This window comes from Geotrypetes seraphini, chromosome 10 (genome assembly GCF_902459505.1).
Source record: "Geotrypetes seraphini chromosome 10, aGeoSer1.1, whole genome shotgun sequence".
NCBI classification, from domain to species: Eukaryota; Metazoa; Chordata; class Amphibia; order Gymnophiona; family Dermophiidae; genus Geotrypetes; species Geotrypetes seraphini.
In genome coordinates this window covers 97,821,192-97,840,023 of record NC_047093.1, presented here as the reverse complement: position 1 = coordinate 97,840,023, position 18,832 = coordinate 97,821,192, and the positions used below count along the sequence as shown (strand labels likewise).

At 47.9% G+C, this 18,832-nt stretch overlaps 1 protein-coding gene across 2 annotated transcripts in view; it reads left to right on the top strand.

Moving 5' to 3' along the window:
• The first annotated feature begins 784 nt into the window (after nucleotides 1–784).
• PAXX (PAXX non-homologous end joining factor) overlaps nucleotides 785–18,832 on the top strand; it is a 61,335-nt gene continuing 43,287 nt past the window's right edge. For both annotated transcript variants that reach the window (XR_004540816.1, XM_033960468.1), the window contains exons 1-2: nucleotides 785–915; nucleotides 6,475–6,535. Coding sequence is in view for 1 of the 2 variants with exons in the window: in XM_033960468.1 (XP_033816359.1) it covers nucleotides 827–915; nucleotides 6,475–6,535 (150 nt within the window). In the remaining variant the exon portion in view is untranslated. The remainder of the gene's footprint in view (nucleotides 916–6,474; nucleotides 6,536–18,832) is intronic.

Below are 18,832 nucleotides of genomic sequence, written 5' to 3'. Positions count from 1 at the left end.
AGTGAGAGCAATGAGGTACGAATTCAGGACACAGGAGGGAGAGAGAACGAAGGCAAAGGCTAGAAGGCAGTGAGGGGGCATGAACTTGGGACATGGGAGGGAGGTAGGTCAAAGAACAAAGGCTGGAAGGCAGTGAGTGGGAGGGGGCATGAACTTGGGACATGGGAGGGAGGGAATAGAAAAGGACAATTCTTGGGCCTGAGTGAAGAAAAGAAGAAAGAAAGGAAGGAGACTCATGAAATCACCAGACAACAAAAGTAGGAAAAATTATTTTATTTTCAATTTAGTGATCAAAATGTGTCAGTTTTGATCATTTATATCTGCTATGTATATATGAAAAATGAAATGAACAGCCTGGCAGGGAAGGGGAGACGGTGGAGAGCCTGGTATATATTAGTACACAATTTGGTTCAGAATGTTTTTTTCTGGTTTTCCTACTCTAAATCTAGGGTGTGTCTTATGGTCTGGTGTGTCTTATGGAGCGAAAAATACAGTATGTTTAAATGGTTAATATTCTCAATGCAGAAGGGTTCCCCAGGGGTTTGTGCTGGGACCACTGCTTTTTTTTTTTTTCTCCAAGCTGAAAAGTCTAACAGAACCTTTATTGCCACTTTGCCATAGAAATATGCATATGAGGAAAGTTTGTAATAAAATTTATAATTTGAAAAAAGTAATGTGTCCAGAGAGAAGGAATACTTGGCTTGAAGAAGTTAAGAAACATTGTAAATGCTGCATTCTGCTGCATAGCTCCACCTCATTCTACTGCATTATGCAGTGAGGGCGGGGCGCTGGTAAACTACGTTCTGTGTCAGAGAGGACGCAGAATATGGGTTCAGAGCCTGTTTATACCCTAGAACATGGAAATCAGCGCTTTCTCTACTACAGCAGTATTGGGGACTCCAGCTTCAATATTTTGTAAGTAAAAGGAACCCTCTTTAGTGCTTGAAATCTGTACCGTAAATATTAAAATTCCCCGTTGTGGTTAGTGGGAGTATTTTGGAATTTAACAAGTGCAAAATATTGTTAATTTCTTTGCAGACGTTGCGTATTCTATTCTTTAAATCCGCCTTTCATCCAATTGCCCTGGTTTTCTGTGCTCATGGGGTTTTAAAAAATACACTAATCTACGGTGCCTGTGGCAGACACGGAAGTCCCAGTGTGGAGATTGGGGTACAGCCCATTGCCGACTTCTTCCTGGAACAAGAACTGGGGAGGACCCTGGAGCTCTGGCTTCCTGTAGACACTCTCCCCGTGCTGAACTCGAGTAGCTGCTGCCACTTGTGGATGGGAAGCTACACGCTCCCTTTTAAATAGACGAAATTAAAAAGAAAACGGTAGATAAGGAGAATAATTTTAATAAATGGCGCTTAAATAAAAATTAGCAGTTTTCTAAAGGGAATGGACAGATATAGTAATTTTAAAACAAACCATTAAAAACACGTGCAACCTACGGCAAAACAAAAATAATAATAAAACATCAAAATGGAGCAGTGATAAAATATACTCTTTTGTATATGAAACCAAAACCTTGCACTCCCAACTCCCACTTTATATAAAATTATTGTACATGGGATCACTTTTGTGCATGCCCATTTATAAGTGTGTATAAGAGAGGAATTTTTTTTTTTTAATAATCTTTATTTATTGTGCACATGTAGCCCCTGGCTCCTACCCTGTGGCTGGTTATGTGCACACAGGCAGGCCAGGAGAGTACATAGTACCAATAGAAATTCTCCCTTTAGCATTATGTTCAGGCTACTGGGACACTGATCCCCTAAACAATATGCACAGAAGTAACCAGCTGCTTGGAGAAATTCTCTACCAGCTCCCACAAAACTATTAACCAGAGAGATATCCCACTCCAACTGTTTCTTGTGCTCTCTCTGTACATTGTTTATCAAACTGAAAAAAACCCCCAAAAACCTTTTGACTCTTTCATAAGAGCCAATAGCATCTCTCTGCCCCTGGCAGTTGGAGGAGTCACACAGTGTGCATGATAGTTTCGCTGTTGCCAAGACATCAGAGGCTTGCCTGCCTGCTGAATCTCTACACTTAGATTAAATGAACACAGAGACAGATTTAGGAAACACAGGAATCTCTGTCCTCACTGCACTTTGAAATATGCAATGAACAGGAGAATCCCTCTTCTCAAACACACAAAAAAACTTTCATAAAAATTCTAGTACAACAGGCACATCATTCCTTTGCCTTGGGCAGCCAATTTGTTCCCATGAGAATTCGTGTAGAGAGCCTCATAATTTTTGCTCTCATAATAATTGTCATAATAATTGTCTTCCATCTTTTTGGGCTATCCTCCAACTCCCCAGATGTCTCCCTACATGCGAGATGGTAGAAAGAAGCCAGTCTCTTCTGCTCAAGTTTATTTTTCATTTACTTTCTTTTTGTTTTTTTTCTATCCATTTGTGAGGCTTTCGGTGCTGAAAGGCTCCTATCTCTGGCTGCGGTATAGCTCAAACTCTGAGGTCAGAATCTGTACCAAGGGGTAGGGTTGTCAGATTTCCTCTTTAAAAAAAAGAGGACACCTGGCCCCGCCCCATTCTGGCCCCCAGCCTTCCCCAAGGTCGAGGCTGCGTCTGAAGGGCCTCTGCGCATGTGCGGATGTTGATGCAATGATGTTGCATGTGTATGACATAATCGTGTCGATATCTGTGCATGTGCAGAGGGCCTCCAGATGCGGCACTGAGCTTGGGAACTTCCAAAACCCGGACAAACCACTGGGTTTTGGAAATCCCTCGAGGCACCCGAACATTCCTCTTAAAAGAGGACATGTCTGAGTTTTTCCGGATATCTGGTAACCCTACCTTGGGGCAGACTGCTTGACAGTGCACCCACTCAGCTGGCCTGCACTAATTGTTTTGGAGCTCTGCACACAAGATCGATGGGGTTTGAGAGGCAGTCAGGTATCCAGGCTTGTTTGAGGCAGAATTTATTCCATTAAACTAGCTGCAGCTTCAGTACAGACAGCTCCCAGCACCTGCATGTCACAGTGAGTACCAGGCTGACAGCCTTAAAATTGAAATGGGGGGTGGGGGTGGTTTCTGGGGCAAAAGCCAGGGTCCCTTACTCCTAAAATCTCTAAAATTTGACCGCTTCCACGGGCCATTTATGGCACTAAAATCGCTGCTGTGGCGGCCATCTTAGATTTCCCAATTTGAAGATAAAAGCCTTTATTTGCCTCAAAACACCTCGATTTAGCTCAAAATCAGATGGGATGGATTCCTCAGGCGAGGATACTTCGGATTTATGCCAGATTTGTGCTGGATGGCGGCCCGAGGATCGTTCATGTTCCAAGTATTACGTTGGGGGGGGGGGGGGGCAGGAGCCCTTGGCTTAGCCTCCTCTAGTTCCCTTGGAAATGTAAGTTCCCAGATAACTCGAATTCCAGGGTAAAAAGCCTGGTTGGAGCAAGGAAAGGTTAATAATGTGTCCCCAGTGAAGTGGAGCTGCACACCTGCTGCAAAACCCCAGAAAGGAGTACAAGAGCAACTGCAGGGGCCCTCTGGGCTTCCTTGACGAGATTTTCCTTCAGAATTCATTAATATGATGTATGAAGCCTATTTGATCAACAGCGGCCACATGGAACCCTTAGGAGTCATGGCAATACTGGCACCGGAGAATCACTCCCCCTAAGAGAGCAAGTCCACCCCAACAAGGCCATGTGTATGAGATTGTGGTCCAGTTGGATGAGGACTGGGTTGAAAAAGATTCAGTAAATATGTCTTTACTCTCCAGTCTGGGTCCTCTATAACAGGAGATTCTGCATCACGGCTAGTGGGGGTTGAATCTGAATCAGATGGAGACCCTGGATCTTGGAGAAGACCCGATGATGCGCAGGATATTTAAGCCCTCAGTGCTTTTTGAGATATTTATGGAGCCTCAGCTATCCAGTGTTCACTCATGAGCAGCACTAAGGCTCAGACCACATGCTTTCCCTTTCACCAGGACATTACTAAAATGTTAATAGACCACTGGGAAGTTCTGGAAGAGCCACTTCGGGTGTCCAAGGCATGACTAAACTTTAACCAAAGGATGCAGCCTTTAACCAGCTGTTTTCTCCACCAAAGGTTGATTCCCTGGTGTCACAGGTGACCAAGTACACCTCTCTCTCCAGTGAAGGTAGAGTAGTATTGAAAGATATTCAGGACCGCAGGCTGGATTTTATTCTCAAGAGACAATTCAAAGCCTCAGGGTTAGTGGCAGTGGCATCTTATGATGCACGTGCTTGCCATTTCAAGTTGTGCCACAATCCAGAGGCAGCTGCCAGACTGGATCACCAATTTCTAATGTCTGGGGTTGACTATGTATTGGATGCTCTTTATGATCAGTTTGGGTATTGAGTAAGGTTTCCGCTTACTCTAGTTCCACTTGCAGAATGCTGTGGATCAGTCACTGGGTTAGAGATGCAGTCTCTAAGGCGACACTGAGCAAGCTGCCATTTAAAGGTGTTGAGGGTTCAAAAACAAAAGTCATACTATTTAGTTTTTCTCTCTCGTGGGTTTGGTCCGGCAGGACCTGTTCGACCACCTAGGCCTCCAATTTCGATCTTGCCGGGGCTGTTTTTCTGTCGATGTCCTGCCCGCAGATGGGTTTTAAAAAGTTTGGACACTGCTTTGCCCATCTCAGTAACTGACCTGCATTGCTGGTGTCTCCAGTGCTTGGGGCCTGAGCACCGTCCGGAAACTTGTTCCCGCTGCTCTTCTCTTCAAAAAAGAACATTGAAGAACTGCCTGATCCAACAGAAACTTCTCTTCGGTGTCACGATGGAAGGAGACGTCACTTCTCTGGAGTCTTTTTCCAGACGGGATGGGCACTTCGGCCAATCTGTATTACAAAATTTATTCTCCAGAAGGCCAACACTCCCATCATCCCATTCTTGTTAGCTTGGAGGTCACCCATCTGTGAGAATATGCTGCCTGCTTGTCCTGGGATAAAGCGCAGTTACTTATCGTAATAGGTGTTATCCAGGGACAGCAGGCAGATATTCTCACAACCCACCCTCCTCCCCGTGTTGGCTTCTTAGCTGGCTTATCTTAACTGAGGGACTGTGCTCCTATGTTGGGCGGGAAGGCACTTGCGTGGTACGGGCTATCGTAAATTTTCTAAAGACTTAAAGTGGCGATGCACTTTTAAAGTGGTCCTTATCAGGGCTCCGTGAGTGCCGTCACCCATCAGTGAGAATATCTGCCTGCTGTTCTTGGATAACATCTGTTATGGTAAGTAACTGTGCTATAGGCATCCTTAAATATTTAAGAATGTTTTTAAGTTTGTTTTGAATCTGGGCATCTTCACTTAGGTGCAAGGGTAATGAGTTCCAGAGGGTTGGTGCTGTAACAGACAAGATCTTTTTTCTGATGGAGTCATAGAATGTATGATGCAGTGATGGGGTATGTAGGCAATGTTGATTACTGGAGCGCTGAGCGCTTGGTGCCGGTTAGAGAATCGGGGAGGTTAGGCATCTGTCCGCTAGGGCAGACATGATTCTGTTTAGGATGCCAGTACATGATTCTCAGCCGCTTCAGCCACCGAGACTGGCGTCCTATACAGAAAAGCCCCTTAGTGTGTCGTATCCCGAGGGAAGTTGATGTAAAATGATGTAAATATTTCCCACTATACTACAACGCTTTCTTGTGAAAATGCATTGTTTCTATGGGATATGCATAGAAGCAAATGATAATTTCTAAATGGTTTTCACTGCAGAAGAATGAATTCTGATAAAGAACTTGGTACTGCTAAAAGGTTACAGCAGTAAAAGATTGTTGAAAGAGTTCCCACAGAAGACTTGGAACAAAATTAGCCTTTATGTGCTGCTACACAAGATCCAAGCAATGCGCACTGTGGATCGTAAGCCAGTTAGTTAACAGATGACTTTTTTTGATGTGCACACAAGAGCACATTGACACAATCTTGTACTTGAGCGAGGAGGCCAAATCTCAAACACACCAACCAAGCCTGAGGGCATGCCTTCATGCAAAGGGAGTGGACTGCGAACATCTGATTAATTGAACATTACTGTTTGACTTTAGATTTTTGTGCAAGATACACCATAATGCTTTTTGATGTGCCTTTATTCAGTTCACACTTCAGTTTCACAAGGTAGTGCTGTGTTACAGTGGGATATATTTACATCATTTTATATCAACTTCCCTCAGGATACAACACACTAAATTTCATAAGAATAGACTGAGTTCTGTGGAAGATACAACAAAAACATTTTGCTGTGGGGTTTTTTTTTTTTTTGGGGGGGGGTTTGGGTTCACAGTGTATATACATAGCTGACATAGATGGGTTCAGGCTTATCTCTGCTATTTGCTTATGGAGCATTTGCCTTGCTTTTGTGCATCAGAGGCAGAGGATGAGAACCTTTCTAGGGGATTTTGAGAAAATATCAAGGTTGGTAGCTTTTCTATGCTCTGTTTAAACTTTCATCTTTGGTTCTCATGTTTTGTTCCTCAGTGTCACAAATACCAGCGAGGTGTGGAGTACAGACTTCACAGAGGAGAAGCTGGAAGAATATGTAAGTGGTGGTTCAGTGTATCCAAGTTCTTCAACATGGAGTCATCTTTCATAACTTTTTTTTTTTTTTTTTTTTTTTTTTTTTTAATCAAACATCTTTATTGAACAGAACGAAGAACACAGTCTGGAAAAATAAAACAATCCGAGCAAGAACACAACACAATAATCTGCAGAGCAAAAGATAACAAATTGAAATTTTCACCCCACCTCCCCTCATGTCCCCTCCCTCTCCCTCCCCTCAAGAATCAGGTGTGTAGTAGCGATGAATCATATGGGAACTAATTTAAAGAAAGTTGCACATGAAGTCAGAAAAGTGCACGAATATACTGTAATCTCAGCTAGGATAGGAATGGGTAAACATTTGCTACAGCATGGGCTGCTGGTGTGCATAGAACACATCCTTCACATTCATATTTCTAAATTTACCCGGTCTTCCCTGAAATAATTTTTAAAACAGAAGTATGCACATCTTTTCCATTTGAAAATTTACCAGGAAAAGCCTGCATGTTCTAATTCCACATACATTCATTTAGGCAGCAGGAAGGCATGTAAACGCACTTACATATATATAAGTGGTTACTTCAGTGCATAAATTACCTCTTATAGAATTCTGAGTAGCCAACTGGTCTTTATCTACCATCCTCTTTTCTATGGATGCTATGATTTGATGGTGCCTACTTTGCCAATGGGCATTCATTTGACTGGAGCTTGAGAAGAGCACACAGGTATATTTGTGTGTAAATTACTGCATTTTATCATCTATGCAATTGACATTCCATCCATATCTGTGCCGGGTAATATTTTTTTTTTTTTTTGCTTTAATATTTCTTTATTGGGCAAAAGCAACAACAGAAGTTCAAAATACATCCGCCTAGACACACCGCCCACCCCAAACCAGGCAGGACACAAACATAGGAGGCGAAATACATAAGAATGCAGATGTCAGTATAGGAACAGCAGCCCAATACATTATTTTTGTATTAAAACCAGACCCTCCCACCCCCCCCCCTACAAGCAACATCCAAAACCCCCCACCCCTCCCCCCCCCCAGGCCTGTGTGGGAACCATTCAATACGGAAATGAGAAAAGGACAATGAATAAGGAAGAAAAAAAGAACAGAAAAGATAGAGACAACGCCAACCAGACGCCCCGCTAGAAAAAGCAAGAAAGAAGCAGGACCGAAGAGAAGAAAGAAACAGAAACAACTTCAGACTCCCCTCCAAGAGCACAGAATAAGCATAAGCACCAAGGGGCGATCAGAACACAGGGAGAGGCCACTTAAGACCTCCCTATTAACAATTCAGCAGCAGGCTCCGCTCTCTGTGCGGAAGAGATAACCAGTACACCTCCCAGACATCCTTAAATTTGGTCCAAAGATGCTCCGCACGCGTCCCCACTACCCTTCGTTCCAACAGAGCTAGGTCAAATATTGATAATTTCCACTGAGAGAAGGAAGGAGCATGTGGTCTCCTCCAAGAGATCAGAATGGCCCTCTTAGCCAGAAGGAGCGCTTTAAATACCAACATCCTCTGCCCAGCAGTACATCGAGGAAAAACAGCACCATCGTAAAATAGGGCAAAGACAGGGGTACATGCAGACAACGAGGGGAGCAAGGAGGACAGAAAAGTCCATACCTGCTGCCAGAAGGCTCGGATCCTAGGACAGGCCCAGAACATATGTCCCAAGGTGGCTGAGGACGTCTGACATTTGGGACAACAGGCATGGGCAGCAAATCCCGCCCGATACGCCCTCTGTGGTGAAACAAAGGTACGATGCAGAAATTTATATTCCTGTTCTCTATGCAGCATATTGAAAGAGAGAGTACGCAGAGAGACCAAACAATGAGATATCAAAGTGGATGGAATAGTGCACCCCAAGTCGGCGCTCCATGCCCCAGCCAGCAAATCAGCCCGCTCCGTGGACTTAGAGCACTGCGATGCATTAACAAAGAAACGCAATCGCGGGGCCGAGTCCTCCCACAGTGCTAATCGCTGGCCAAGACCCTTCGCCACCGAAGGACGCAGGGAGTTCCCATCAAGACTAAGGATATAATGTCGAAGTTGTAAATAGCCAAATGCATCTACGTTGTCTAGCCCGTATAAGGACGCTAACTCGTCTGAGGAAAGAAGAGTCCCTTGTTCAGTTAGAGCATCCCCCACCCTACGAATCCCGCGCTCATGCCAATATGAAAAGATTCGATTATCACTTCCCGGGCTAAATTGTAAATTCCCCACAATGGGCAACAAGGGAGATATACTATAGTTAACCCCCAATTGTCTACAAAGCACCCTCCAAATCAGTCGCATATAGGACCAAATCACATGCCCCCGTAAAACCGGGTCCAGCTTAGCAGAGGGTGCGTGCAACAGAAATAATCCTGAAACAGGACCCAAAAAGTCTCTCTCCACCGAAAAGGTCAAAAATGAGGAACTCTCCAAACACCAATCCCGTACCTGTCGCAGACCACACGCCAAATTATATGAGCGTAAATCTAAAAGGCCAAATCCCCCCTGGTCCTCCGGCAACATCAAAACGCGCAGAGGCAAACGCGGCCGTCGTCCTTGCCACAGAAACACCCTCAGAACCTTATAGAGCTCTTCCAAATCCCTGCGGCGGATCCAAATCGGCAACGTCTGCAATAGATAAAGCCACCGGGGAATTATCATCATATTGTATAAGAAGATGCGTCCCGCAAGGGAGACCGGAAGAGCCCCCCACAATCTTAAACTCGCAACAGAACTTCGGAGTAAAGGTCTCACATTCAACTCATAAAGGCGCTTCAGAGCAGAGGGGATCATTACCCCCAGATATTTCACCTGCCTAGAGGCCTCCTTCAGAGGAAAATCGGACCATAGATGAGAAATAGTTAAATGAAAGGGGAGTGCTTCTGACTTAGATACGTTAAGTTTAAGACCCGATAGTTCCCCAAACTTCCGGAACAGCTCTAATAGGACTGGAAGAGTGGTGACCGGATCGGTCAAGAGGACCATGATATCATCTGCAAAAGCCATGCTACGTACGGAGGAAGTGCCCACGTCCACACCCTTGAGCCCGGGATGCATACGAATGTGGAGCAACAAGGGTTCCAAGAACAGAATATAGAGCAAGGGGGACAAGGGACAACCCTGCCGAGTACCCCGGTGTAAGGAAAAAACTGGAGAGGCAGCCCCATTAATGAGCACGGCCGCCGCCGGATTAGAGTAGAGAGCATGGAGAGCCCTCATATAGAACCCGGCCAACCCATAACGGTGTAGTAGTGGAAAAAGAAAAGCCCACTCGACCCTATCAAAGGCCTTTTCGGAGTCAAAACTAATTGCCAAGGCAGGCAACCTCTGAGAGTCGCAATGAGCCAAAGCGATCAGGAGCTTCCGGACATTATGACCTGCCTGACGGCCTCTCACAAAACCCACCTGGTCGGTCCCCACTAGAGAAGGAATCAACGGAGCCAGCCTATTAGCCAAGATCCTGGCAAAAATTTTTAGATCAACGTTGATAAGAGAAATGGGCCTATAGGACTCCACCAAAAGAGGGTCTTTACCCGGTTTGGGCAGTACGGTTATTAACGCCTGATTCGAGCAAGGTGGAAAAGATCCCCCAGCCACTGCCTGCTCATAAAACTGTCTCAGGGGGTCAGCCACATATCCCTGAAGGAGACGATAGAATTCCCCACTGAATCCGTCCGGACCGGGAGATTTACAAAGAGGTAGACTTTTAATAACCCCCAATACTTCCTCCCTAGTAATAGGAGAGGCCAGACCCCTACTATCAATATCCGAGAGCCTGGGCAACGGCAAAGAATCGAGATATGCCTGGATCAGAGAGTCCCGGTCCACCACCTCCGCTGTGTATAGAGATCTATAAAAGTTGACAAAAAGCTGTTCAAAATGGGATTGATCTGTAACCAACCGTCCCCCAGCGTCTTTAAGTGAAGTGACAGATGAGGAACCCCCTCGCGCCCTGGTCAACTGGGCCAACATCCTGCCGGGCTTATTACCAAAGCGGTATAATCTATATTTATAATAGAAAAGGGATTTTTGAGCTCTATCATGTAAAAGGGCATGGAGCGCCGATTGTGCCTTCTGAAAGTCATGCTTGTGTGACACAGTAGGGGAATGCAGCATCAAGAGTCTACTCTCTCGTACTCTACGTTCAAGTGCCAAAATCTTAGCAGCCATCATTTTCTTCCGTCGGGCACTATATGCCAACACAGCCCCACGGATCACTGCCTTGGCAGCCTCCCAAAAAAGAATACCATCACCTGCATGTACCCCATTAAACTCAACATAATCCCGCCATTGCCTCTCGATGTACGGTTTAAAATCAGGATCAGAGTAGAGTCCAACGGGAAAACGCCAACGCCCTCCACCCCCAGGGGACCTATCCACAAGACCAATATCCATCCATACCAGAGTATGATCAGATAGAACCAATGCTCCAGTCTCAGCTCTGTGTACTGCAAAAAAGGAGGAACGCGATAGAAAGATATAGTCTATTCTAGAGGAGGAGTCATGCACCCTAGAGGTGTGGGTATAATCCCGCTCCCCAGGATGAAGCGTTCTCCAAACATCAACCAGTTCTAGGGTAGTCACCCAGCCATTAAGCCCATTATCTGATCTCCGGGAGGAGCCAGCACGCTCCCTGGTAGTATCCAGTACAGGATCCAAAATAGAATTAAAGTCCCCCAGGAAGATTTTGTGGACCCCAGGAGTCTGATGCAGGGACAATAAGACCCCCAGGATCTTTTTGTAGAAAGCCCTTTGAGCACTATTGGGAGCGTACACGGACATCAAAAGTACAGGTTGTTGATGGAGTGTGCCCTGAACTATTACATAGTGACCCTCCGGGTCCGACGTTACCTCAGACATGACAAAAGGCAGCGATTTACGTATCAGCAAAGCCACCCCTGCCTTAGCCCTCGGAGAAGAGGCAAAATAACATTGACCCACCCAAGATTGTCGTAGCTTACCATGTTCCCTCTCCGAAAGCTTGGTCTCTTGCAATCCCACTATGTCAGCCCGATGTCGAGCCAAATGTTGTAAAATCTTGGTTCGTTTAATCGGGGAATTAATACCAGACACATTCCACGTCACACAACGCACTCCCCGTTTAGGTATCATCCCAGAAAGATACACCAAGATACCAACTCAGAAGAAAAACAGAAATATCCTGCCAAGAGTCCCAGCCCTCCTCTCGGCAGTCAAACATCCGGAACACATACAAACTCATCTTTCCAACTTCCACACAGATCCAAAAGACCCCTCCCCCCCACCCCCCCTCCCCCCACCCCCCCTCCCCCACCTCCCCCCACCCAAACCCCCCCAAACCCCAGAAACCACCACTCCAAAGGAGGGACACTGAAAGACCCAAGTCCCCCCCTCTCCGACCCCCCACACATCTACACCCCAGCACCCAATACAATCCGGCAAATGTAAACCCCTCTGACAAAAAGTGCGGAAAGGGAAACCAAAGATCACGCATCGCCAAACAGGGGTAAGGATAACAAAGAACATAGAAGAAGCAAAAACAAATGCTCCAAACAAGTGTCATATCTAATGCAAACAGCAATATAAAGTCCAGAAAGGCCCCGCATATGTGGAAGCCACTCTCCTCGGGGACCCCCAGTCCATCAAACATAAAGTCTCAAGGAAGACTCTTCACTCTTCATGTGCTGGGTGCCAAGTCAGGGAACCAAAGGAGGGCTTGTGCCCGTGCAGTGTCACTGGTGTCAAACAGAAATGGCTGACCATTATAGAGCACCCGAAGCCTGGCAGGAAATTGTAGTGTGAAGCGCAACTTCTTTTCCGTGAGAAGTTTGCAAACTGATGAGAAGCTCCGACGAAGAGATGCCACCTGGGCCGAATAGTCCTGGAAGAGCAGAATACGCTGGTTCTGGAACTGAAGATCTTGTTTATGTCTGTAATTCTTTAACAGCAAATCTTTAATGGCAAAGTTGAGGATCCGGATAATCACAACCCGAGGTCTTGTGGAGCCCTCCTGCCTTCTGCCCAACCGGTGCGCCCGCTCAATGCGCAAGGGGCCCAGGCCATGTGCAACCAGTAGCTCAGAGGATAGCCATTTTTCCAACGTGGGGAGGAGATCCGCTTCCAGAACAGATTCAGGCATGCCAACTATACGTAAGTTGTTCCTTCTGGAGCGATTCTCCAGATCCTCCACTTTCTCTTCACAATGAATCACTTTTCTTTGCAGTCGTTGGAGCTCCTCATTGACTGAGACCAGAGTGTCTTCCGCGGAGCTGACACGCTGTTCCACTTCAGCAACTCGGGCAGAAAAATCAGCAACCGAGGTAGTAAGGGTTGCTAAAGTGTCTTGCACTTCATCAAATCGGGTTCCTAGGGCCGCCACCACAGCCTCCGTCAGGCGAGCAATCATATCCTCACTCCCAGCGTCCGCCGTGTCGGCTGCGCCCGCCATTTTCCCCTCACCACTAGGCCCCGACTTCGGTCCGCCACGCTTCTCCTTACCCGATTTTGTCGCCATTTGTTCCCCTCCTTTCTGCACGAATCTGTCCATATGCCCTTCCGGAGCAGAAAAGGAGCGCTGGGGTGAGATTTTTGCCGCCGATTATAGAGCAGAGAGGCCGAAGTAGAGAGGAGACAGCGGAGCTCAGGGAACGTGCAGCTTCCCCGTTCTCGGCACGGCCACGCCCCTCTCATCTTTCATAACTTTTAAAGACTGGGATAGTTAAAAAAAGGAATTTTAGCAAAAGATTTTCTGTTCAATCTCATAACATTACCTTTGTAATTATACTTTGGTCTTAGAAACATAACAGCAGATAAAGGCCAAATGGCCCATCTAGTCTGCCCATCCGCAGTAACCATTATCTCTTTTAGAGATCCCATGTGCGTATCCCAGGCCCTCTTGAATTCAGACACAGTCCCCGTTTCCACCACCTCTTCTGTGAGACCGTTCTACGCATCTACCACCCTTTCCGTAAAAAGTATTTCCTCAGATTACTCCAGAGCCTATCACCTCTTAACTTCATCCTATGCCCTCTCATTGCAGAGTTTCCTTTCAAATGAGAGACTCAACTCATGCATATTTATATTACTTAGGTATTTAAATGTCTCTTATCATATCTCCCCTCTCCTGCCTTTCCTCCAAAGTATACAGATTGAGATCTTTAAGTCTGTCCCCATCCACCTTATCACGAAGACCACACACCATTTTAGTAGCCTTCCTCTGGACCAACTCCATCCTTTTCATACCTTTTTGAAGATGCAGCCTCCAGAATTGTATATAATATTCTAAAATGTCTGCTTTTTTATATAAGTTACAATCTTGCTGCAGCAGATAAGGTTAGGGATGTGCATTCATTTGAAATGACATGTTTTTAACCCAAAACAATAGGGGAAAAAACATTTTTAAAACTTTATCATCAATAGGGCTCACTGCTGCTCCAATAGAGTGCACTATTTCCCCCTGCTCCATAAAGCACAGTTACTTACCGTAACAGGTGTTATCCAGGGACAGCAGGCAGATATTCTTAACGTATGGGTGACGTCACCGACGGAGCCCCGGTACGGACCTTTTTAACTAGAAAGTTCTAGTTGGCCGCACCGCGCATGCGCGGGTGCCTTCCCGCCCGACGGAGGAGTGCGTGGTCTCCAGTTAAGATAAGCCAGCTAAGAAGCCAACCCGGGGAGGTGGGTGGGTCGTAAGAATATCTGCCTGCTGTCCCTGGATAACACCTGTTACGGTAAGTAACTGTGCTTTATCCCAGGACAAGCAGGCAGCATATTCTTAACGTATGGGTGACCTCCAAGCTAACAGAGAGGGAGGGGGGATGGTTGGCCATTAGGAAAATAAATTTTGTAACACAGATTGGCCGAAGTGTCCATCCCGTCTGGAGAAGGTATCCAGACAGTAGTGAGTAGTGAACGTGTGAACTGAAGACCAAGTGGCCGCCTTGCAGATTTCCTCAATAGGCGTGGAACGGAGGAAAGCCACAGAAGCAGCCATAGCTCTGACCCTATGGGCCGTGACAGGTCCTTCCAGTGACAGGCCGGCCCGAGCATAACAGAACGCAATACAGGCAGCAAGCCAATTGGACAGCGTTCGTTTAGAGACAGGACGACCCAGACGGTTGGGATCGAAGGTCAGAAAAAGTTGAGGAGAGGATCGGTGAGCCCTGGTACGGTCAAGGTAGTATGCAAGGGCACGTTTACAATCCAGCGTGTGTAACGCCTGTTCCCCAGGATGAGAATGGGGTTTTGGAAAGAAGACAGGCAAAACAATAGATTGGTTGAGGTGAAAAGCCGAAACCACCTTGGGAAGGAATTTAGGATGGGTACGCAGAACCACCTTGTCATGGTGAAAAACAGTGAACGGTGGATCGGCGACCAGCGCATGCAGCTCACTGACCCTCCTGGCAGAGGTGATGGCAATGAGGAAAAGCACCTTCCATGTGAGAAGTTTGAGCGAAGTAGTAGCAAGAGGCTCAAAAGGAGGTTTCATGAGGGCTGACAAAACCACATTTAGGTCCCAGACGACAGGAGGAGGCTGTAGAGGTGGTTTGATGTTGAAGAGGCCTCTCATGAAGCGGGAAACCAGAGGGTGAGCCGTGAGAGGTTTTCCGAGGATAGGCTCATGAAACGCAGTGATGGCACTGAGGTGGACTCTGATTGAGGTAGACTTGAGACCAGCCTCGGACAGAGAGAGCAGATAGTCCAGAATGGTCTCTACTGCCAATGAGGTGGGATTGTGATGATGCAGGAGGCACCAAGAGGAAAACCGGGTCCACTTCTGATGGTAACATTGGAGCGTGGAGGGTTTCCTGGAGGCATCCAGAATGCGACGGACAGGCTGAGACAGGGTATCTGGAGAGGTCAGCCCGAGAGAAACCAAGCAGTCAGGTGGAGGGAAGACAGATTGGGGTGCAGTAGAGACTGATGCTGCTGTGTAAGCAGAGTAGGAAACACAGGAAGAGGAATGGGCTCCCTGGAGCTGAGCTGGAGCAGGAGGGAGAACCAGTGCTGTCGGGGCCACCGGGGGGCGATGAGAATCATGGTGGCCCTGTCCTTGCGGAGCTTGAACAAGGTCCGCGACATCAGAGGGAGTGGAGGAAAGGCATAGAGGAACCGATCCGTCCAGTCGAGTAGGAATGCATCTGGGGTCAGACGATGCGGAGAGAAGAGTCTGGAGCAGAACTGGGGCAGCTGATGGTTGTGAGGAGCTGCAAATAGGTCCACTTGCGGGGTGCCCCAGCGAGCAAAAATGGAGTGGAGAGTAGGAGGGTCCAGGGTCCACTCGTGAGGTTGCAGGATGCGGCTGAGGTGGTCGGCCAGGGAGTTCTGTTCGCCCTGGATATAGACAGCCCTGAGGGACAGATTGTGGGCTATGGCCCAGGTCCAGATTCGGAGGGCCTCCTGACAAAGGGGACGAGATCCGGTGCCGCCTTGCTTGTTGATGTAGTACATGGCGACTTGGTTGTCCGTGCACAGGAGAAGAACCTGAGGGTAGAGGAGATGCTGGAAAGCCTTGAGAGCATAAAACATGGCTCTGAGCTCCAGGAAGTTGATGTGATGTTGACGCTCCTGAGGGGTCCAAAGTCCCTGGGTGCGGAGATCGCCCAAGTGGGCCCCCCAGGCATAGGGGGAAGCATCCGTGGTTATGACCATGGAATGAGGAGGCGGATGGAAGAGAAGTCTCCTGGAGAGATTTGAGGAGTTCAACCACCATTGAAGAGATTGCTGAAGAGACGATGTCACAGAGATGGGATGAGAAAGAAGATTCGTGGTCTGTGACCATTGGTTGGCAAGGGTCCATTGAGGTATCCTGAGGTGGAGTCGTGCCAGAGGAGTCACATGGACTGTTGAGGCCATGTGGCCTAGAAGGACCATCATCTGGCGAGCAGGGATGGATGGATGAAGGAGCACCTGCCGGCAAAGGTGAAGTAGCGTCCGGTGCCGGTCGGCAGGAAGGAACGCCCTCATCTGATTGGTATCGAGAACTGCTCCGATGAACTGCAGGCGCTGCGTAGGAAGCAGATGTGACTTGGGATAATTGATCTCGAACCCCAAGAGATGGAGGAAAGAGATGGTTTGATGAGTGGCTTGCAGCACAAGCGGAGATGTAGGTGCTTTCACCAACCAATCGTCCAAGTATGGGAACACTTGTAGGTTGTGGGACCTGAGAAAAGCCGCTACCACAATCAGGCACTTGGTGAACACCCTGGGTGATGATGCGAGACCAAAGGGCAGCACCTTGTACTGATAGTGGTGATTTTGTATCTGGAATCGGAGGTAGCGACGCGAAGCCTGATGGATTGGAATGTGAGTGTAGGCCTCCTTGAGGTCCAGGGAACATAGCCAGTCGTGTTGAGATAGAAGAGGATAAAGCGTGGCCAGGGAGAGCATTCTGAACTTTTCTTTGACCAAACACTTGTTGAGGTTCCTGAGGTCCAAGATGGGCCGAAGATCTCCCGTTTTCTTGGGTACCAGGAAGTATCGGGAGTAAAATCCCTGACCCCTTTGGTCTGGAGGAACTTCTTCGATGGCATTGAGGAGGAGGAGGGATTGGACCTCCCTGAGGAGGAGAGGAGTTTGGGAGGAGTGAGAAGCAGACTCTACGGGAGGATGATCTATGGGAAGAGTCTGGGACCTTAGTGAGTATCCGTGGCGGATGATGTTGAGAACCCACAGGTCTGATGTGATGGCCTCCCAGCGTTGGAGAAAGATGGTGAGGCGGCCTCCGATAGGTTGAGGAAGAGGCATCGAAGGGTGGAGACTGGCTATGCCCTGGAGAAAGGAGTCAAAAGGGCTGAGGAGGTTTAGTCTGAGAGAGAGGCTTGGTCGCCTGGTGAGACTGAGAGCGAGCCTGAGTGTGCTGTTGTTGGCGAGGACGGCGAGATTGCTGCTGAGGAGGATTCAGCGGCCTGGCAGAGAATCGACGTTGATAAGAGGACTGAGGCCTGTATGGTCGTGCCGGTGGAGTTTTCTTTTTGGGTTTAATGAGGGTGTCCCATCTGGTCTCATGGGCCGAAAGTTTTTGTGTTGTGGTATCAAGAGACTCCCCAAAAAGTTCGTCACCAAGACAGGGCGCATTGGCGAGACGGTCCTGGTGGTTTACATCAAGGTCAGACACCCTCAGCCAGGCTAGGCGTCGCATGGCCACAGCCAGTGCGGAGGCTCGTGAAGTAAGCTCGAAGGAGTCGTAAATCGAGCGCACCATGAACTTTCTGAGCTGAAGGAGGTTGGAAATCTGCTGTTGGAAGAGTGGGACCTTACGCTCAGGTATATATTTTTCTAGAGCAGAAAGTTGTTGGACCAGGTGTTTCATATAAAATGAAAAATGAAAGGTGTAATTGTTGGCTCTGTTAGCCAGCATGGCATTCTGGTACAGGCGCTTTCCAAATTTGTCCATTGTCTTTCCCTCTCTGCCAGGAGGGGTGGAGGCATAAACGCTGGAGCCTTGAGATTTTTTGAGAGTGGACTCTACAAGGAGGCTCTCATGGGGCAATTGGGGTTTGTCAAATCCCGGAATAGGGATGACCCGGTATAAGCTGTCCAGTTTTTTCGGGGCACCTGGAACAGTCAATGGAGTCTCCAAATTTTTATAAAATGTTTCCCGGAGGATATCATGTACAGGAAGTTTAAGAAACTCCTTGGGAGGTTGGTCGAAGTCCAAAGCTTCTAAAAAGGCCTGGGACTTCTTAGAGTCGGACTCAAGGGGGATGGAGAGAGCCGCTGACATCTCCCGAAGGAACTTCGTGAAGGAGGATTGCTCAGGCTTAGAAGTGGTTTCAGCCATGGAGGGTTCCTCATCTGTAGAAGAGGCATCCTCCTCGGTACCGAGTGGGGATTGTTCCCATAGGTCTGGGTCCCTGATAGCCGGTTCAGTATGGCGGGTTTTAGAAAGGGACTTGCCAGATCGCATGGATACGGTGCCGGGGGATGAAGACCGGCGTCGATCTCTGTCCCTGGAGGAATGGTGCCGATCCCGATCCCGAGACGACCGGCGTCGATCTGGGGCCTGGGAAGGGTCCTCTGCCGAGCAAGTCTGAAGTGCAGGCTGAGCAGATAAGACCGGCATGGATGTGTTCAACGGTACCGAGGGGGTGGATACCGGTGGAGCGGTGCGAAGCTCGGGCTGGACCGGTACCGGAAGGAGCGGTGCCAGTAAGGTTGGAAGGAGCTGTTGGAGTTGCTTCTGTAGCTGCTCCTGAAGCTTGTCCTGGAGGATGGCCGAGATTCGGTCCTCCAATGGGGGCACCGGTACCGCTTTAGATTTCTTCGGTACCATAGGTGCTGCTCGACGCTCCGGCGATGAGGAGGCCGAT